At 42.7% G+C, this 21,075-nt stretch overlaps 1 protein-coding gene across 1 annotated transcript in view; it reads right to left on the reverse strand.

Moving 5' to 3' along the window:
- st3gal3a (ST3 beta-galactoside alpha-2,3-sialyltransferase 3a) overlaps positions 1-21,075 on the reverse strand; it is a 75,087-nt gene that overhangs the window by 28,687 nt on the left and 25,325 nt on the right. Inside the window, exons 3-8 of the mRNA XM_039002014.1 lie at positions 19,731-19,773; positions 14,306-14,398; positions 6,797-6,891; positions 3,274-3,337; positions 2,536-2,631; positions 2,090-2,276 (exon numbers count right to left, since the gene is read on the reverse strand). Coding sequence (XP_038857942.1) covers positions 2,090-2,276; positions 2,536-2,631; positions 3,274-3,337; positions 6,797-6,891; positions 14,306-14,398; positions 19,731-19,773 — 578 coding nt within the window. The remainder of the gene's footprint in view (positions 1-2,089; positions 2,277-2,535; positions 2,632-3,273; positions 3,338-6,796; positions 6,892-14,305; positions 14,399-19,730; positions 19,774-21,075) is intronic.

Genomic DNA, 21,075 nt, shown 5'->3' on the forward strand with positions numbered 1-21,075 from the left:
CGTAGCGGGCCCTGGACTGGGGACCCTCGTAGCGGGCCCTGGACTGGGCGCCCTCGTAGTGGGCCCCGGACTGGGCACCCTTGTAGCGGGCCCCGGACTGGGGACCCTTGTTGGGAGCTCCGGACTGGAGGGCGACACTGGAGGCTCCGGACTGGAGGGCGTCGCTGGAGGGTCCGGACTGGAGGGCGACTCTGGAGGGAGGAGACGCAGAGACAGCCTGGTGCGTGGAGCTGCCACAGGGCCCACCAGGCTGGGGAGACCTACAGGAGGCCTGGTGCGTAGAGGAGGCACCGGATGAACCGGGCTGTGGGGGAGCACTGGAGGCCTGGTGCGCAGTCTTGGCACCACTCCTCCAGGCTGAATGCCCACTTTAGCCCGGCCCCTCCAGAGTGCAGGCACAGATCGAACCGGGCTGTGGGGGAGCACTGGAGATCTGGTGCTTACCACTTGCACCTCTCCATTTGGCTCAATGCCCACTTTAGCCCGGCACGGGCGGAGCGCAGGCATAGGACGAACTAAACCTTCCCAGCGCCCCGGAGACACAGTACGCAGAGCCGGCGCAGGATACCCTGGGCCGAAACGGCGCACCGAAGACCAAGCGTGCTGAGCTGGCACAATCCGCCCTGGCTGGATGCCCACTCTCGCATGGCACTTGCGGGGGGCTGGCATATAGCGCTCCGGGCTATGAGCGCGCACTGGAGACACCGTGCGCTTTACCGCATAACACGGTGCCTGACCAGTACCACGCTGCTTCCGGTAAGCACGGGGAGTTGGCTCAGGTCTATCGCCTGAATTTTTTTGGGGGTTGCCTCTCGTGCCTGCTGCGCTGCCTTGCCTCATATCGCCGCCTCTCAGCTTTAGCTGCCACCAGTTCTCCTCCCATGTCCAGGAGTCCTGAACCCTCTGCTCCTCCATACCACGCTGCTTGGTCCGCTTGTGGTGGGTAGTTCTGTAACGTTCGTCGTCGGAATGAGAAGGAAAGCGCAGCGTGATTATTTATTTAAACTGAACACTGAGACAAAATTTAAAAAATGGAACAACACGAAACAGTTCTGTCTGGTGCAGACACAAAACAGAAAACAACTACCCACAAAACACAGGTGGGAAAAAGCTGCCTAAGTATGATTCTCAATCAGAGACAACGATAGACAGCTGCCTCTGATTGAGAACCACACCCAGCCAAACACAAAGAAATACAAAACATAGAAAATTAACATAGAATGCACACCCAAATCACACCCTGACCAAACCAAAATAGAGACATAAAAAGCTCTCTACGGTCAGGGCGTGACAGAAATCCTCAATGGTCTTAAGTTATAAGCTAAGCCTGAATAAAAAGACATCCACTCTGTTAGTCTATAGTACTGGCTCACACTATGCTCAATTGGTGATTGTCTCACAGACTGACAACATGCAGCACGCTGGCACTTGTCCTCCAATGTGACCATTCCTCCACACAGCATACATATTCCTCAAACAATTCAGTATGGTATAATGATACAAGTGGTATAATGACACATTAATTCTCAAGTCACAACAAGTTCTGAGTTCCAAAGTGAGAATATAAGCCTACCATTATCTAGTATTATCCAATTGAATTAAACAGTGTGGTAAAGATGGGTAAATGTCTTCCACTTATCGTCACACAGGATCTGATCTGATGCCATGTTTTTCTCTCTTGCCATTTCTTAACCGTGATATTTCCTGGGCACAGTGCGACACCATAGTTTACACAGGACAAACAGGTGCATATGGCTTGGTAAAGTTAGCCCAGAGATTCTCTCTGAAGTCTACAGTAACTTCCCACTGCCCTCTACTGGTTAGCCTGGTTAACCAAACATTGCATTTCCAGAACATTAGTAGGGGCGCTCTGTGATGGTTAAAATGGCAAGTTTCCCAAACACTGAGAGAGCTCTCCAGGGATGTTCCCATCCGGTGGCTATAATGTCTTCTCTATACTTTAGGACTCAATTAGAACGTTATTTAACATTATATGAACGTTGCCTGTTTGCTGGGTTAATACTTACAAGCCTGGCTTGGCTTGGTTCGGCTCAACTCAGTAGTGTGAAAAAGGGTTCATTTTCCTTACCAGCCTCTCCTTAAAGATTATGGACCGCAGCCATTTGAAGTCGAGAGCTTTGAAGGCAGAGAGGACGAAGAGGGAGTCCTGTTCGTAGCGTTCAGTCTTCTGGATGGCTCCCTCTGGGTAGGTGATACGCATGGTGGTCTTGGAGCCCACATCCTTTTCATAGCCAGACACTGGAGCCTCGTTCAACCTGCAACACACACAGGTGGACTGGGATTAGGAATCGATAAACACAGGGTTCTCACAATCACAGAACCTGGGCTCTTTCTCAATTTGTCTTTCCTCAATTCCTCACATCCTCTCTCTTTGCCTCCTTCTCAAAACATATCGGAAGGAAGGAACTTTGGATGTTTTCTTCTAGAGCTTTTGATAAGGAGGTGAGGAGAGAGGATGGAAGGAATCTAGGAAATATTATTTAAGAATCCTAGTGTTAATGTGCCTTAACTGACCTTGCAATCACATCGTACTCGTCAATCTTCACACCCATAGACTTGTTGGCCAGAATACCACCATTTCCCACGATGATGCACTTCTTACAACTCTGACTAGAAGAGCAGGAAAAAAACAGCAGAAACACAAGTTCTATGAGGTTTGTGAAGTGAGAACATACCAAGTACGGAACAGTGATTAATTTGATTCTGATATGATATGTAGTTGAGCTTTCGCTATTGGGTCTTACGTTTTAGAGAATGTGACCTATGTTTAGTCTGAGTTCTACATTCCATGTGGAAAAATAAACACATGATCAATTTCCTTAGTTGATGAAATCAGGTCTGCAGATTCTAGTGGCTGTGGAAAGAACCAAGACCTAAAAAGACAGAATGCTGGCCAGAAGTGAAATTATAAAACTACCAAAACGGCTGCCTGCTGCCTGTGTGATTATAATTCATTAATCTTTATGTTGGAAGTAAAATTACTCAGCAAAGTGTCCTGGATTGGAAAAACATATTTCTAGCCTGGTCCCGGATCTGTTTGTGCTTTCTAGCCAACTCAAATCCAATGGTTGTTTTGGCATGCCAATGACCATAGGAGTTGGCAAGACAACACAAACAGATCTGGGACCAGACAACAGCTTTTCTGAGACAGCTCCAGAGTTTTCAGAATGTCCTGGCATAACCCCTTTTAAACTCCCCTAGTCATCCCTGTTGTTGTAATAGACCTGTTATGGTGCTTGAGGTGTGACATACCTGTCCAGCTCATCTCCCAGACCATAGCTCTTTGTTGCTGTCAGAATATTATCTATGATCTTTTCTGAGGAGAGATGAGGAGAAAAACACAGCATCTGAGTAGAAGATGAAAGTCCTGTTATAAAGAGGCTCTCAACACATAAATTCCACCCTGCATCATCACCTCAGCAGAGAGACCAAGGTAGTGTTGTAAACCTGGTGGACTTTGTCACTTTGATAAATGAACCAGGGAATGAAGCCAGAGGAGAGGCTGGGTGGGCTGACAGAGGGGAGGAGAGGTGAACAGAACAGAACAGAATACTTCTTCATGTTATACAACCATCAGAGATATCTGGGTGGCCAGGCAGGCAGTCCAGGACAGAGAGGTAAGAGCAGGGCCTCATACAGAGCATGTACACCTCCTGGGTCGGAGCAGAGAAGCGCTGAGTCCCAAATGGCACCCTATTCCCTATACAGTGCACTACTTTTGCCCAGAGCCCTATGGGTCAAAAGTAATGCACTATATAGGGAAAAGGGTGCAATTTAGGACGCTTAGGACGCAACAATACTGTATACAGCTTAAGACACTGAGAGGAAAAACGATAGGGCACGAAGAAATACCCGGTTAGAGGAATGGCATTTTTAAACAAGCACATTCTCCAGGCTGATGCGGGCAACAATCCTTGGACCTCAGGGAATGAGGTTACATCACGACACCTCTGGAATCTTAGATGCTCTGGTTCTTTCAACACAACACTATATAACTGGCTATTTATCTAGCCTGTTATTCTAGGAAGAAAAAAAAGTGTAGAGTAAAGAATAACTTCAATCTGGATGTTTTCTATGCAATTGATGAGGGTAAATACACGTGCCCTATAATTCAGGAGATCAGGATTAAACTAATTGGGAAAACAGATGTAAGCTCTGAAACGCTGGACCATTTATCACGAGACGAAAGTCCACACGATTTGACTGTATAGCCTAGCAGTTGCGTGCTATTCATGATTATTGACATTCAACTAAATTGCCAGGGCATTAAATTGCCATTAGATACTGTTTCTCAGATACAATGAAGATCATAAGATGGAATCGTACTCCCACATGACCCAAGGATGACATTTGAGTCCGAAATAATGTAATAATGGAATTTATGGAATCACAGAGTTATGGAATCAGACCTTTTCATTTGTGATGAGTCATTTTTTAACTTTTATGGATTCAGTCCATAAAAACGGAGTCCCTATTTGACACATGATTTAAACGAATAACACATTATAACACATACTATAGAATAATTAAGGGTCGCTCAGAAGCAGTCAACAGCATTGATGTGGAGACAGTTACATCTTCGTCCAAAATTTCTTGGATATCTGTAGTGTGACTAACACTGGAGAGATAGGCCTGCGTCTCAAATCGCACCCTTTTCCCTATATAGTGCACTGCTATTGAGTAGTGCACTATATAGGGAATAGGGTGCCATTTGGGACGCAATCGAGATGTTGACTACTGTGGTGATATCCCAGATACAAACAGACTAGATCAATCAGGCTGGATGGGAATCAGTTGAAAAGATTGTCTCTCCTTCCAGCCAAACCACACAGCTGATATCAGATGAGAGGGCTAAGCTACCATAGCACCATCTGTAAGGGAGGGGGACCTAGGCTAGGCACATTCCTGAACAAAACAAATCTATGACAATGTAGGACTCCAACCAGATCTACCAACCGATCAACAGCAAAATAAGGGCTTACGTATGACCTTAATAACCTATGTTCATGCAAAAGGGAAGACCACATGTTCAGTGTGATCCCACAAACTGACCTATTTATTTAACTAGGCAAGTCAGTTAAGAACAAATTCTTATTTACAATGCCGGCCTAACCCCGGACGACGCTGGGACAATTGTGTGCCACCCTATGGGACTCCCAATCATGGCCGGTTGTGATACAGCTTGGAATCGAACTACGGTCTGTAGTGACGCCTTTAGCACTGAGATGCAGTGCCTTAGACCGCTGCGCCACTCGGGAGCCCTACTACTGAGCCTCAGAACAGAAAACACCCAGGACGTGTTAGTTGGATGGGAGAAGAGAGTCTGTGTTGGTTGGGCTTCCTGGTTCAGATCAGCCATGAGCATGAGGGCAGGCAGTCAGGCCACAAATACCTCACTGATTATTACTGATTAACACATTTAAATGAGAATAACCTGTATAAATAAAGGTTAAATGAAATAAAACTGATTAGCTGATGCTGTGTTGAAGACAAGGCTACATACTGTAGCTACTCATTCCACCATTAACATGTGTTTGGGTGGGATACTTGCGGTGTGAGGATCAAAAGCCTGGGACTGGGAGGTAATCAGGGCCTGTGACTGGTAGGCCGAAGGATGTGACGGTCAGACAGTGGTGCTGTGTTGGTGCTTCTCAATGTTACTGCCAAAGGGCAGGACATTGATGGACACAGTTCTCAGAGTCACAGATTTCTACGAGAACGCTAGCTAGCTAACACCCTTCCTCTGATACCGAGAACCATGAACATCAAGACATGATCTTAACATGTTTTGCACACGCAACATGATGAGCTAGACTACACAGCCATCTCCTGATACCTTTCCAGAGATATTTAGAGCACTGACACACTCGTTATCATCACTACATTTAGCCAGATTTATATTAAAACAGATTCCATTATATTAATATTGAACCCAAAACATTTATGTAAAACTTCGATGAGATGAAACACTTTAATTAAATGGGTGATCTCATTGTTTTAGAATGGATAAGCGAGGGGCAGGAAGACGGAGCAGGTTGATGCTTTGCTGTGATAGCCTGATCCCTGCATAGAGGCCTGATCCCTGCATAGCAGCCTGATCCCTGCATAGAGGCCTGATCCCTGCATAGCAGCCTGATCCCTGCATAGCAGCCTGATCCCTGCATAGCAGCCTGATCCCTGCATAGCAGCCTGATCCCTGCATAGCAGCCTGATCCCTGCATAGAGGCCTGATCCCTGCATAGCAGCTTGATCTCTGCATAGAGGCCTGATCCCTGCATAGCAGCCTGATCCCTGCATAGCAGCCTGATCCCTGCATAGAGGCCTGATCCCTGCATAGCAGCCTGATCCCTGCATAGCAGCCTGATCCCCGCATAGCAGCCTGATCCCTGCATAGCAGCCTGATCCCTGCATAGAGGCCTGATCCCTGCATAGCAGCCTGATCTCTGCATAGAGGCCTGATCCCTGCATAGAGGCCTGATCCCTGCATAGCAGCCTGATCCCTGCATAGAGGCCTGATCCCTGCATAACTTTGAGCAGCAGTGATGTTCTTCTCGATAAGGCCAGTATTTGTTCTCTCCCTCGTCTTAGCACTGACCCAGAGCCCATAGCTACATCCTCCTCCCTGTAGGTGAGCTACTTGGCTTTCTTGAGTCAACAGCGTCCTCTACCAGGAGCTCCCCATTCTTCATGGTCATCCAACTGTGATCTGACTAACTATGAACAAAGACATGGATGTCAGTGGATGAAATAAACAGATAAAAACTGAGGTCCATACCTTGCGTTTTCATTCCAAAAGGTGGGAAAAAGTTGCTGATCTTGGAGAATCGTCTAAAGTTTGGATCGAGGAACATGGGGGCTGGTTTAGCGAACCTGGAGATAAACGGAGAGAGCACAATTTATAAAAAGTGAGAGTGAGACTAGTGTTTAACCTTGATTTAACTAGGCAAGTGAGTTATTAAGAAAAAAATATTATTTACAATGACGGTCTAAATGGCTTGTTCAGGGGCAGAACAAGAGATTTTTACCTTGTCAGCTCAGGTATTTGATCTAGCAACCTTTTGGTTACTGGCCCAATGCTCTAACCACTAGCCTACCTGCCGCTAGTGAGAATTAACAGGCCATAAATAAGAGCAGCCAGACAGACAGGCACACACGGACAGACAGGCACAGACAGACAGGCACAGACAGACACACAGCCCCCGCGTGGAGGTAAGGCAGGGGATGCTCTGATTAATGTGAGGCAGCATGCTTTACAGGATTACAGGAGTTGAGTTTCATGTCATCCACTGGCTGTCTCCCTCTTTATCAGCACCCAGAGCAGAGAGGAGAGATGTCTGACGTACTGTTACAGTTGAACCATGAGAGGAAAAAAATATACATGACCTAAGGTGAGTGAACACTCAGGAACACTATAATACCTACAATGGGTTAAATAGTGGTCAATAGGGATCTTCTGTTGTACTCTCCAGTGTGTTAGTATCAGGCATCTTTAGCATTATGTATTTATTTATTTTTTGCATTTATTTAACTAGGCAAGTCATTTAAGAACAAAATATTATTTACAATGAAGGCCTACCGGTGAAGCCTTGTTCAGGGGCAGAATGACATTTTTTTTTACCTTGTCAGCTCGGGGATTTGATCCAGAAACCTTTCGGTTACTGGCCCAACGCTCTAACCACTAGGCTACATGCCACCCCATCATCCCTACCATGGTTTGACTAACAGGCTATACCTCAGTCTCCTCTGTCTGTGAATGACTAGCCACATCATCTTGAGAGAGCACTCCAAGGTCTAATCATACTATAACTGTAAACACAAACAGTGATTCCATTCTACAATGAAATCAGACACTTTTGACATTGAGCAGTTTGACCCTTCATTGCAGGTAATTGACCGTAATGCAGGTATTGTGTTGATCGTGATGCAGGTAGTTGACCGTAATGCAGGTATTGTGTTGATCGTGATGCAGGTAGTTGACCGTAATGCAGGTATTGTGTTGATCGTGATGCAGGTAGTTGACCGTGGTGCAGGTAGTTGACCGAGATGCAGGTAGTTGACCGAGATGCAGGTAGTTGACCGAGATGCAGGTAGTTGACCTTGATGCAGGTAATTGACCGTAATGCAGGTACTGTGTTGACCTTGATGCAGGTAATTGACCGTAATGCAGGTACTGTGTTGACCTTGATGCAGGTAATTGACCGTAATGCAGGTACTGTGTTGACCTTGATGCAGGTAGTTGACCGTAATGCAGGTACTGTGTTGACCGTGATGCAGGTAGTTGACCGTAATGCAGGTAGTTGACCGTGATGCAGGTAGTTGACCGCGATGCTGGTAGTTGACTGTGATGCAGGTAAATGACCGTAATGCAGGTACTGTGTTGACCGTGATGCAGGTAGTTGAGTTGACTGTGATGTAGGTAGTTGACCGTAATGCAGGTACTGTGTTGACCGTGATGCAGGTAGTTGACCGTAATGCAGGTACTGTGTTGACCGTGTTGCAGGTAGTTGATCGTAATGCAGGTGGTGTGTTGACCGTGATGCAGGTAGTTGACTGTAATGCAGGTACTGTGTTGACCGTGATGCAGGTAGTTGACTGTAAAGCAGGTACTGTGTTGACTGTGATGCAGGTAGTTGACCGTAATGCAGGTACTGTGTTGACCGTGATGCAGGTAGTTGACCGCGATGCAGGTAGTTGACCATGATGCAGGTAGTTGACCATGATGCAAGTAGTTGACCGTGATGCGGGTAGTTGACCGTAATGCAGTAACTGTGTTGACCGTAATGCAGGTAGTTGATCGTAATGCAGGTAGTTGATCGTAATGCAGGTACTGTATTGACCGTGATGCAGGTGGTTGACCGTGATGCAGGTAGTTGACCGTGATGCAGGTAGTTGACTGTGACGCGGGTTCTGTGTTGACCGTGATGCAGGTAGTTGACCATGATGCAGGTTCTGTGTTAACAGTGATGCAGGTAGTTGACCGTGATGCAGGTAGTTGACTGTGACGCGGGTTCTGTGTTGACCGTGATGCTGGTAGTTGACCGTGATGCAGGTTCTGTGTTGACCGTGATGCAGGTAGTTGACCGTGATGCAGGTAGTTGACCGTGATGCAGGTTCTGTGTTAACAGTGATGCAGGTAGTTGACCGTGATGCAGGTAGTTGACCGTGATGCAGGTAGTTGACCGTGATGTAGGTGCGAGATACACATAAGGGCCAAGACCACTGTGTAGAAGTGTCCTGCCACCTGGATCAACCATAGACTGGCACCAGTTTAAAGACATACTGATGCCAACTGATATGTCAGACACCTAATGAGGGTATTTTTTGTTTTTACAGACAGTAAGGTAATCCTTTTACCACATGACTCATAATAACTACTGCACCACTCTGAGACTACATACCATTCCACTTGATTCTCCCTTTAGAGAAACGCATGCAGTTTCACCCAGTACATCTGAAGTCCGATTGAGTTTGAGGGGACATGTTCAACATTGCATGTAAAATGAAAATTACATAGTTAGGCGAACTCATTTTTTGTTGGTTTAGTGTTTCAACAAACATTTAGTATGTTCTGGTCTATTTAGTGCTCACATCTGTCTCCACTTTGAGACATCAAGCCTCAGACTGGGCCTCTGACTGACTGGGAACCTGGGTCCTTTTCATTTGGGCACACAATGGCAAACATTTTACAACGTTGTGCAACAGATAATGAAAATGAGCCTTCCTTAAGTCCAGATAGTCCATCCTTGTTTTCTTACGTAAGGTGCCTAATGAACATGACCCTGGTTGTTGTGTCACCACGAGTTTCAGACTGACATTTTCCATAAGGCCTCATCTTCACATCCTCAGAATGAAAAGGACATACTTTAAGGTATATATGAGATAACACTATCGCAGGAGAGAAAGACCCCACCAAGAAAAAAGAATGCTGGTCAGAGGGACCAATTAGCCCAGGACAAGCTCTACAGAACTCTGGCTCTAGACATTGTACTCAGATCAAATCATGTCTGTCTCCCTGCCAGAGAGCCACTTGTGTATGTGTGTGTGTGTGTGTGTGTGTGTGTGTGTGTGTGTGTGTGTGTGTGTGTGTGTGTGTGTGTGTGTGTGTGTGTGTGTGTGTGTGTGTGTGTGTGTGTGTGTGTGTGTGTGTGTGTGTGAACCCGCTCAGAGGTTCTGACAAGGCCAACACTCTTGATTATATGGCTATTTGCATGTTGCTCTGAGGCATCATGCTAAGACTTTCAGAACACTAAAGGAAAACGAAACCGGTCACATGGGACCTTTTCTCCAAATCAATCAAGAAACGCAGAATGAAGAATTAGCCAAAACAAATCATGAGTAATTAACGTTAACTCAAGCAGCCATGATTTGCTCCACTGACAAAGGTTAGTCTTCATACCATGTATATAATACATTCAGCTTTTGAGTTTTGACAAAGACAACTTGGAGATAATGTTGTTTCTGGTCTACCAGACTAGTAAATATTCTGAATACAGTAATATCACAATTTAAGTTCCCTCTCAACAAAACAAAAAACACCTGTAGATGGTGGAAGAAACCTCACCCAGAAATGAGATGATGGAGAAACCTCAAACCTCACCCAGAAATGAGATGATGGAGAAACCGCAAACCTCACCCAGAACAGAGAAAGTGTTTCTTTAACCCAGACAACCCCTTCAGTCTTGGCAGCTGCTGTTTTTTTGTTCATGTGTAATATCACATAATGAACAGCAAATTAGCACTGATCTAGCGGGATATAACAAACGGCTAATCAGAGAATGCTGGAATGTCTGCAGCTTAACAATTAAGTAATGCTTTGCTGTGCAGGGCAGGCCTTATGAATGAGAGCCCATTTCCTTTGGGGCCCTCAGTCGCATACCGACAATCCTCCTCTCACCTGCTGCTAATTTGTCTCCCAGAGAGAAGAAGAAAGGAGAAAGAAGAAGCAGAAAGAAGGAGAAGAAGAAAGGAGAAGAATCAAATCAAACTTTATTTGTCACATGCGCCAAATACAAGAAGTGTAGACCTTACCATGAAATGCTTACTTACAAGCCCTTAACCAACAGTGCAGTTCAAGAAAGAGTTATGAAAATATTTACCAAATAAACTAAAGTAAGAAATTATAAAAAGTAACACAACAAAATATCAATAATGAGGCTATATTTGCGGGTTACAGGTTAGTCGAGGTAATTTGTACATGTAACTAGGGGTGAAGTGACTATGTAAATACTCCGGTGGCCATTTGATTAATTGTTCAGCAGTCTTATGGCTTGGGGATAGAAGCTGTTAAGGAGCCTTTTGGTTCAAGACTTGGTGCTGCGATACTGTTGATGAAGTAGAAAAAGAAGGAGGAAGAAAGAGGAAGAAGAAAGAAGAAAAAGAAGAAGAAAGAAGGAGAAAGAAAAAGAAGAAAGAAAAAAGAAAGAGCAAAAAGAACAAGAAGAAAAAGAAGAAAGAAAAAGGAAAGAGAAAGAAGAACAAGAAGAAAAAGAAGGAAGAAAAAGGAAAGAGAAAGAAGAACAAGAAGAAAAAGAAGAAAGAAAAAGGAAAGAGGAACAAGAAGAAAAAGAAGAAAGAAAAAGGAAAGAGAAAGAGGAACAAGAAGAAAAAGAAGAAAGAAAAAGGAAAGAGAAAGAGGAACAAGAAGAAAAAGAAGAAAGAAAAAGGAAAGAGAAAGAGGAACAAGAAGAAAAAGAAGAAAGAAGAAAAAGAAGAAGGAAGAAAAATAATAATAAGAAAACAACGTAGAATATCGGTCAGTTTAAGGTCTTTCTCTCTCTCTCAAATATCTCCTTCTCTCTCTCTCTCTCTGTGTATTGTGGGAGTTGCGTGTCTAAGGGTGCTAAACGAGACCAGATAAGTGGATGGGGCCCATCGCTCTCACGCACTGGGACGACCGCACAGCACAACAGACCAAAAAAAGATACCAACTCCCATCGGACTGCCTGATGCATCCTGGGGCTCTTATTTAAAATAGTGAAAGAGAAGAGAGAAAGAGATAGAGATGGGGTGGTTAGAGAGAGGGAACGAGAGAGAGATAGAGAGAGCAAGAGAGAGAGCGACAGAGAGATGGGGGTGGTTAGAGAGAGAGCGAGAAAGAGAGAGAGACAGAGAGATGGGGGTGGTTAGAGAGAGAGAGAGAGAGAGAGAGGCCCTAAGAAAACACCATACACAGGTGAAGGTATTTTCATGGTGTGGAGCCTTATCTAGTGTTGAATAATTGAGAAAGGGAAATGGGATCTTCCATCTCTCACGCCACTCTGAACTCAGAACTCAGCTCAGGGAGATTTCCACATGACAGGACTAGTGTCCATGATGGCACAAGGTACATAAGTAAAGTACATTGTGTAAAAAGGAGAAATGCCTGGATAGACAAGAGCACAAATGGGAACTGGATCGGGATCGCTCAGTGACCAGTCTTCTCTTGTCATTAAAAAGTTAGGGTCAACATTCACTACACATCATGATCGTTAATTGCAGGCTTTGACAAGACATTTGTGTATGTATCGTTCATAGTGAATTACACTATCCTTTTAATAATAACCAATATTAAAACTACCAAATAAAGTTCACATCAGTGGTAACTTAATGAAACATCTGACATCTTTAATATACAGTATAATGTGTCAAATAGAATTTGCTGAAATTTGTAATGGATGACCAGGAAGAACATGTGTTTCCACAGTGCTGTGGATGGTAGGAAATCAGTGACCTTTCACCAGGCAGAGGCAGAGGGTATATCTCAATTTGTCTTTCCTTGATTCCTCATGCCCTGTCTCCTCGCCTTCTCAAAACACATTGGAAGAGAACATCCAAGGCCCCTCCCCTTCAGATCTTCTCCACCAATATTTGTTGATAAGGTTGCAAATAGAGAGGACACAAGTAATCAAGGAAAGATTGAGAAAGATCCAAAGAGGCAGAAGTCACAGGAAGGTCAACATCTTCACTGAGGGTTCCCTGACGCTTGACCCCTAAACTGTCAAATGGGAGGACCATCTGAGTCATTCTAACCAATCGTCTGGGGTCAGGTCACCTATGACTCTCCATGGCTGTCTCTCTTTAGCCGGGGCGAGCCGGACAATGGGCCAGTGGTCTGCCATCAGACAAAGCAGCAGTTCTATGCTTCCTATGGTTTTTTTTCTGGACGGAGGAAGCGACTCATGCTCACAATGTGAGAGGGGCTTTCTGTAGGATCTGAGATGGAGCCGACGATAATCTGTGGGTTTATTGTGAAGATGTTGAGACTCAATGAAGTTGCATATACAATACAGTAGGGCACTGAGGATTATAAAGTACAAGTGAATGGAGTCATGAGAGGGAAAGCTGTGGTCAGAGAGAGTGAAAGAAAACCGTGAATGAGGCCGTTGTCAGGGTAGCGCCATCATCATCATCATCATCATCTCAACTAAGCTTGAAGTAACACACTTTACTAAAATAGGGAGAGAAAATGATCATGGGGTGCTGAATCATAACGATGTATCATAAACCAAATTATATAATATCATAAATGTATCATAAACCAAATAACACTATAGAATATCATAAATGTATCATAAACCACATGTTATAATATCATAAATGTATCATAAACCACATTTTATAATATCATAAATGTATCATAAACCAAATTATATAATATCATAAATGTATCATAACCCAAATAACACTATAGAATATCATAAATGTATCATAAACCACATTTTATAATATCATAAATGTATCATAACCCAAATAACACTATAGAATATCATAAATGTATCATTTACATTTAACATATTTAGCAGACGCTCTTATCCAGAGCGACTTACAAATTGGATATATATATATATTTAACCAGGCAAGTCTGTTAAGAACAAATTCTTATTTTCAATGACGGCCTAGGAACAGTGGGTTAACTGCCTTGTTCAGGGGCAGAACGACAGATTTTTACCTTGTCAGCTCGGGGATTCGAACTTGCAACCTTTCGGTTACTAGTCCAACGCTCTAACCACTAGGCTACCTGCCGCCCCGAGGTTTATCATAAACCAAATTATAAACTGGGTGGTTCGAGCCCTGAATGCTGATTGGCTGAAAGCCGTGGCATATCAGGGCATGACAAAACACATATTTTTACTGATCTAATTATATAATTAAGCAATAAAACCCCCTGGGGTTTGTGGTATATGGCGTTGCGCTGTGCATAAGAACAGCCCTTATCCATGTTATATTGGCCATATACCACACCCCCTCAGGTCTTATTGCTTAATTATATCACATCATATCAGAAATGTAAAAAGCTTTGGCTCACATTGGATAGATGGTGGTCATCTTGGCAGCTGCGTAGCCAGGCTTACAGACTCCCTCGCTGAGATTACCATACTTGTACATCAGCTCCAAAGGTCTGTGGTACAAAGAGGAGAGGTCAGAGACAGAGAAGAGGTCACGCAAAGAGGAGAGGTCAGAGACAGAGAAGAGGTCACGCAAAGAGGAGAGCTCAGAGACAGAGAAGAGGTCACGCAAGGAGGAGAGGTCAGAGACAGAGAAGAGGTCACGCAAAGAGGAGAGGTCAGAGACAGAGAAGAGGTCACACAAGGAGGAGAGATCAGAGACAGAGAAAAGGTCACGCGAGGAGGAGAAGAGATGGTGTGTGAGCATGAATAGAAGCTTTCTAAAAGCCTAAAAAGCTGCACAAGCCTTAGAAAATAACCAGGAACATTCTGCATAACTGGAACTGTTAAGAACAAACAACTAGATCATTGAACTTTTGAATCCAAAAAATACATTTTGATGAATATTTGATGGCTCTGTACTGTAAACAAATATCTTAACATGTCTTTAATCTGTCATTGTTGTCTACAACTAACTGTAGGTCTAATGCACAACGAGTAGTTTTGGTATGCAATGTGGAAACACTTCAAATCATTCATATTGACCTGTCACAAAGGTATTATAACAGTTCATCCATCTTGCTAATGTGATACTCTATCATAATATATCATACTCTATCATAATATATCATACTCTACCATAATATATCATACGCTATCATAATATATCCTACTCTATCATAATATATCATACTCTATCATAATACACCATACTCTATCATAATGTATCATACTCTATCATAATATATCATACTCTATCATAATATATCATATTCTATCATAATAAATCATAATATATCATACTCTATCATAATGTGCAATACTCTATCATAATATACCATACTCTATCATAATTACATTTACATTTAAGTCATTTAGCAGACGCTCTTATCCAGAGCGACTTACAAGTTGGTGCATTCACCTTATGATATCCAGTGGAACAACCACTTTACAATAGTGCATCTAACTCTTTTAAGGGGGGGGGGGGGGGGTTAGAAGGATTACTTTATCCTATCCCAGGTATTCCTTAAAGAGGTGGTGTTTCAGGTGTTTCCGGAAGGTGGTGATTGACTCCGCTGACCTGGCGTCGTGGGGGAGTTTGTTCCACCATTGGGGTGCCAGAGCAGCGAACAGTTTTGACTGGGCTGTAATGTACAATACTCTGTCATAATATATCATACTCATTCATAATGTACAATAATCTATCATAATATATCATACTCTATCATAATATATCATACTCTGAAAGAAAACAGTACAAGATACTGTATCTACTGTGGAGGTTGGGTTAACAAGATCAGAACTCCTATAAGTTTAATTTCATTTAATAAAAGCCAACAAATAAAAGGATAAAATAAAAGGTTAGAACATGCACAGATGGCCTCCCTACTTAGCTTAGGGCTCAAGCATAAGAGCATGATACCCCCACCCTAAAAAAGTTGAGCCAGATACAACTTTATCTTGATTATTGTCCAGTCATATGGTCAAGTGCAGCAAAGAAGGACCTAGTTAATTAAGCTGCAGCTGGCCCAAAACAGAGAGGCACATCCTGCTCTTCATTGCAATCAGAGGGCTAATATAAATACTATGCATGCCAGGCTCTCTTGGCTAAGAGTTGAGGAATGACTGACTGCATCATTTCTTGTTTTTATAAGAAACATTAATGTGTTGAAAATTATAAAATTGTTTGTATAGTTAACTTACACACAGCACTGACACACACACTTACCCCACCAGACATGCCACCAGGGGTCTTTTCACAGTCCCCAGGTACTTAACAAATTCAAGGAAATCACAGTACTATATAGAGCCATGATTGCATGGAATTCCATTCCATCTCATATAGCTCAAGTAAACAGCAAACCTGCTTTCAAAAAACAAATAAAGCAACACCTCTCCACCATGTGACGTACTAGTTGTGTATGTACTGACATGTATGTGGAACCGATAGATGCACACACACATACTACATGTTAAGGTTTTAAATGGAAAGCATTTTGTCTGTAATGCCTTTTCTGTTATGTTTCGGACCCCAGTAAGACTAGCTGTTGCCATTGGTGTCGATCCTAATAAAATCAACAAGAAAAAAATCTAAAATCCTAAAATATTAACCCCAAAACCGTTTTGACTGAAACAGCTGCAGTGAATTAATGTAAAAATATAAGGAGCTAATTGGTGAAAACTCAGAAGTAACAAGTCTTTCACCGAAAAGGGAGGGAAGCTTTGTTTATTTTACGTAGGCTCTCACCTCTCTCCGTTGAGTCAGTGAAACACAAATAAAACCTTTCAACAGACTACGTATCTACGTATCTACGTATCTATCCACAGGCCAGTGTGTGGGGGAGAGACAACCTGTTGTGGAATGTATACTGGTGGAAAGAATCCCTCACATATCACCATATCTGCATCCAAAATGGCACCCTATTCCCTATATAGTGCACTACTTCTGAACAGAGCCCTACAAGCCCTGGTCAACAGTCGTGCACCACATAGGGTGCCACTTGGGACGTATCCCAGGAGTTACAGTATCCCTCCATTTCCAGCAAGGTAAAGATAACCCCAAGAAGCCCCTAAAATTATTCAGACTTAGAGATGACTCGGATTGACGATGTAAAATGGTTTCTAGTCGAGGTGGGGCTGGTCGTTGGTGAGGGCACCAGTTGTTGACAGATCGTTCGTTAATAAAACGGAAAACAGTTCACCTCACAGGGAGAGGTTACATTCCAAATGGCAGCCTATTCCCTTTATAGTGCACTACTTTTGACCGAATCCGTATGAGCCCTAGTCAACAGTAGTGGTATAAATAGGGAATAGGGTGCCATTTTTAGTACCACACACACATTGGTATTAATTAATGCTCTGAACAGCCGCTTTTAACCTCCTCATTAATAACCTGATGAGCCAATGGCTTAGTCAAATAAACAGAGAGGCTATTGGACGAGCAGCCAAAGGAACTAGATCAGGAAAGGTAGGGCCCAGCACCATAGCATTATAATACTGTATTAATAATAAGCTATTCCACTAACAGTAGCAGACACTTTTGAGTGCAAACACTTTTAGTATTCAAGGGTTTTTCTTTATTTTAAAAAATGTTTACATTGCAGAATAATAGTGAAGACATCAAAACTATGAAATAACACATATGGAATCATGTAGTAACCAAAAAAGCGCTAAACAAATCTAAATATATTTTATATTTGAGATTCTTCAAAGTAGCCACCATTTGCCTTGATGACAGCTTTGCACACTCTTGGCATTCTCTCAACCAGCTTCCTGAGGTAGTCACCTGGAATGCATTTCAATTAACAGGTGTGCCTTGTTAAAAGTTCATTTGTGGAATTTCTTTCCTTCTTAATGTGTTTGAGCCAATCAGTTGTGTTGTGAAAAGGTAAGGGTGGTACACAGAAGACAGCCTTATTTGGTAAAAGACCAAGTCCATATTATATCATGAACAGCTCAAATAAGCAAAGAGAATCGACAGTCCATCATTACTTTAAGACATGAAGGTCAGTCAATCCTGAACATTTCAAGAACCGAAAGTTTCTTCAAGTGCAGTCGCAAAAACCATCATTCGCTATGATGAAACTGGCACTCATGAGGACCACCACAGGAAAGAAAGACCCAGAGTTACCTCTGCTGCAAAGGATAAGTTCATTCGTTACCAGTCTCAGAAATTTCAGCCCAAATAAATGCTTCACAGAGTTCAAGTAACAGACACATCTCAACATCAACTGTTCAGAGGAGACTGTGTGAATCAGACCTTCATGGTTGAATTGCTGCAAAAGAAACCACTACTAAATGACACCAATAAGAGGAAGAGAGTTGCTTGGACCAAGAAACATGCGCAATGGACATTAGACCCGTGGAAATCTGTCCTTTGGTCTGATGAGTCCACATTTTAGATTGTTTGTTCCAACCGCCGTGACTTTGTGAGACACAGAGTAGGTGAACTGATGATCTCCGTTCACCTACTCTGTGTGGTTCCCACCGTGAAGCATGGAGGAGAAGGTGATGGTGCTTTGCTGGTGACACTGTCGGTAATTTATTTAGAATTCAAGGCACACTTAACCAGCATGGCTAGCACAGCATTCTGCAGCGATACGCTTTTCAACAGGACAATGGCCCAACACACCTCCAGGCTGTGTAAGGGCTATTTGACCAAGAAGGAGAGTGATGGAGGGCCGCATCAGATGACCTGGCCTCCACAATCACCCAACCTCAACCCAATTGAGATGGTTCGGGATGAGTTGGATCGCAGAGTGAAGGAAAAGCAGCCAACAAGTGCTCAGCATATGTGGGAACTCCTTCAAGACTGTTGGAAAAGCATTCCAGGTGAAGCTGGTTGAGAGAATGCCAAGAGTGTGCAAAGCTGTCATCAAGGCAAAGGGTGGCCACTTTGAAGAATCTAACATCTAAAATATATTTTGATTTGTTTAACACTTTTTTGGTTACTACATGATTCCATATGTGTTATTTCATAGTTTTGATGTCTTCACTATTATTCTACAATGTAGAAAATAGTCAAAATAAAGAAAAACCCTTGAATGAGTAAGTGTGTGCAAACTTTTGACTGGTACTGAATAACTAATTTAATCATGAACAAACACACACTGTAACACACAAAAATAAGTATCTTGCGAAATGATTCAAAGCAGTAACATGGTCTTTGCAGCAGTGGTGTAAAGTACTGAAGTAAAAATACTTTAAAGTACTACTTAAGTCATTTTTTAGGTATCTGTAGTTTACTATTTATGTTTTTGACAACTTTACTTTTACGCCACTACATTCCTACAGACAATATGTACTTTTTAATCCATACATTTTCCCTGACACCCAAAAGTACTAGTTACATTTCGAATTCTCAGGTAGGACAGTAATATGGTCTAATTCACACACCCTATTGCCTCTGATCTAGCAGACTCACTAAACACAAATACTGCATTTGTACATGATGTCTGAGTGTTCGAAAAAATACATTTAAAAAATAACATTGTGCTATTTGGTTTGCTTAATATAAGACATTTTATGTATAGCATTTACTTTTAGTTTGTACTTTTATTCAAGTATGACAATTGAGTACTTTTTCCACCACTGTACTTAAGTACATTTAAAACCAGTTACTTTTAGATTTTTACTCAAGTAGTTAAGTGAAAAAAAGACAAAATATCCTTACATTGAATACTTTTTGCAAATCCAATCAGTTTTGCCCAGTGAGATGGTCTTAAGAGTTTGACGACTGTTGAGGTTACCCAAAACATACATGAAGATCATGTAGCCAAAACACAAAGCAATGTGAAGGGGTAAAGCACAATACTGGATAAGATAATGTATTAAGGGACTACTTACAGATTACCACCCAGCTTCAGCAAGAATCCCTGTTTGTCATACACTAGATTGGTAGAGAGAAAGAGAGAGATTAAGTATGTCGTTGATAATGAGAGAACAAGGAACAAAATTAAACATCGCAAAACAATTGAATACAAACTAAAACAAAATGAGTTTAGTAATCAATGGTTACTTTGATATTCATCTGTGCGGAAGTTATGGATCATCTATAGACGAGGACCAAGATCCGTAGGTACCATAAAGCTTAAAATAACAACTACAATCTGTAAAGTGGAAGACAATAAGACAACATTTAATTTTGTGGAACTTTCTGTTGCAGCCTGGGTCATAGGACACGCCATAGACCATGAGGCAGTAGTTATTCCTACTTACGACGTGGACACATTGTCATCTTCATGAAAACATGTCTGTCTGTCTGCAATCATTATATCATATCAGAGGTCACAGTAGCTGTCCTTTAATCTGGCAATGACTGTTTCCTCTTTGCCCTTTAGATACAGGCCTGCTACATGACTTCATGGGAGTGGAATAGTAAAACAATGATGGATGGAACAGGACAGCACGCAGGGCATCATATTTGCTCTTCTCAATGGTCTGGCTGGCAGAAGTAGCAGGGCTAGCCAAAACGTGTCTCGACAAATTACTTTATGTCATTTAGTTGAACTGATTTACTGATGTCAGGATAACCTAACCTCAAACAAAGCTTCCTCCATTCACAATAACAGGTTTAAAACAATTATTGTTTCGAACCCAACATTTCCTGTAAAACAGAAGTAAACAGAGTTCAAGCTTGTATTTGAAAAACAGCAGAGCACAACAAAAAAACACAAAGGGGGACAGATTTTTAACATTTGCCGGGCAGAGTTAAATTAAATTGACCCAGAAGAGACCAGATCTATGGCCTCTCATTATTACTCCAGTTACTCTAGTTATCCAGCTCTTTCATGGTGCTGCTATCTGCCTGCTGAAGCAGAGAACTCAGTAGGCACCGCTACTTAAATGGAAATTAAGCATAAAGAAAAAGAGAAGACAGCCAGTCGGCGGACTTCAAGAACACGGAAGATAAAGCTGTATGTTGATATCTGGCTGTGGGAGACTAGACCACAGTGTTTGTGTGTGTGGGGGAGGGGGGGTGTCCTCTGGTGAGGGCCATGGAAGGCTGATGGGATTGGGAAGTTTCTGTGAAGTGTGGTGGGTTGGTTGGGGAGCAAATGAGGAAGTGCTTGATATTATTGCTGGGCTGAGAGAGGTTTGTTCTAGCAGTAGTTCCCTGATGGGAAAGCAGCAAGCCTCATCTAGTCAGCTCTAGATTTTGGGGTCTGGAAGTCAGAAGAGCCCATGGGTC

This window comes from Salvelinus namaycush, chromosome 10 (assembly GCF_016432855.1).
Source record: "Salvelinus namaycush isolate Seneca chromosome 10, SaNama_1.0, whole genome shotgun sequence".
NCBI lineage: Eukaryota > Metazoa > Chordata > Actinopteri > Salmoniformes > Salmonidae > Salvelinus > Salvelinus namaycush.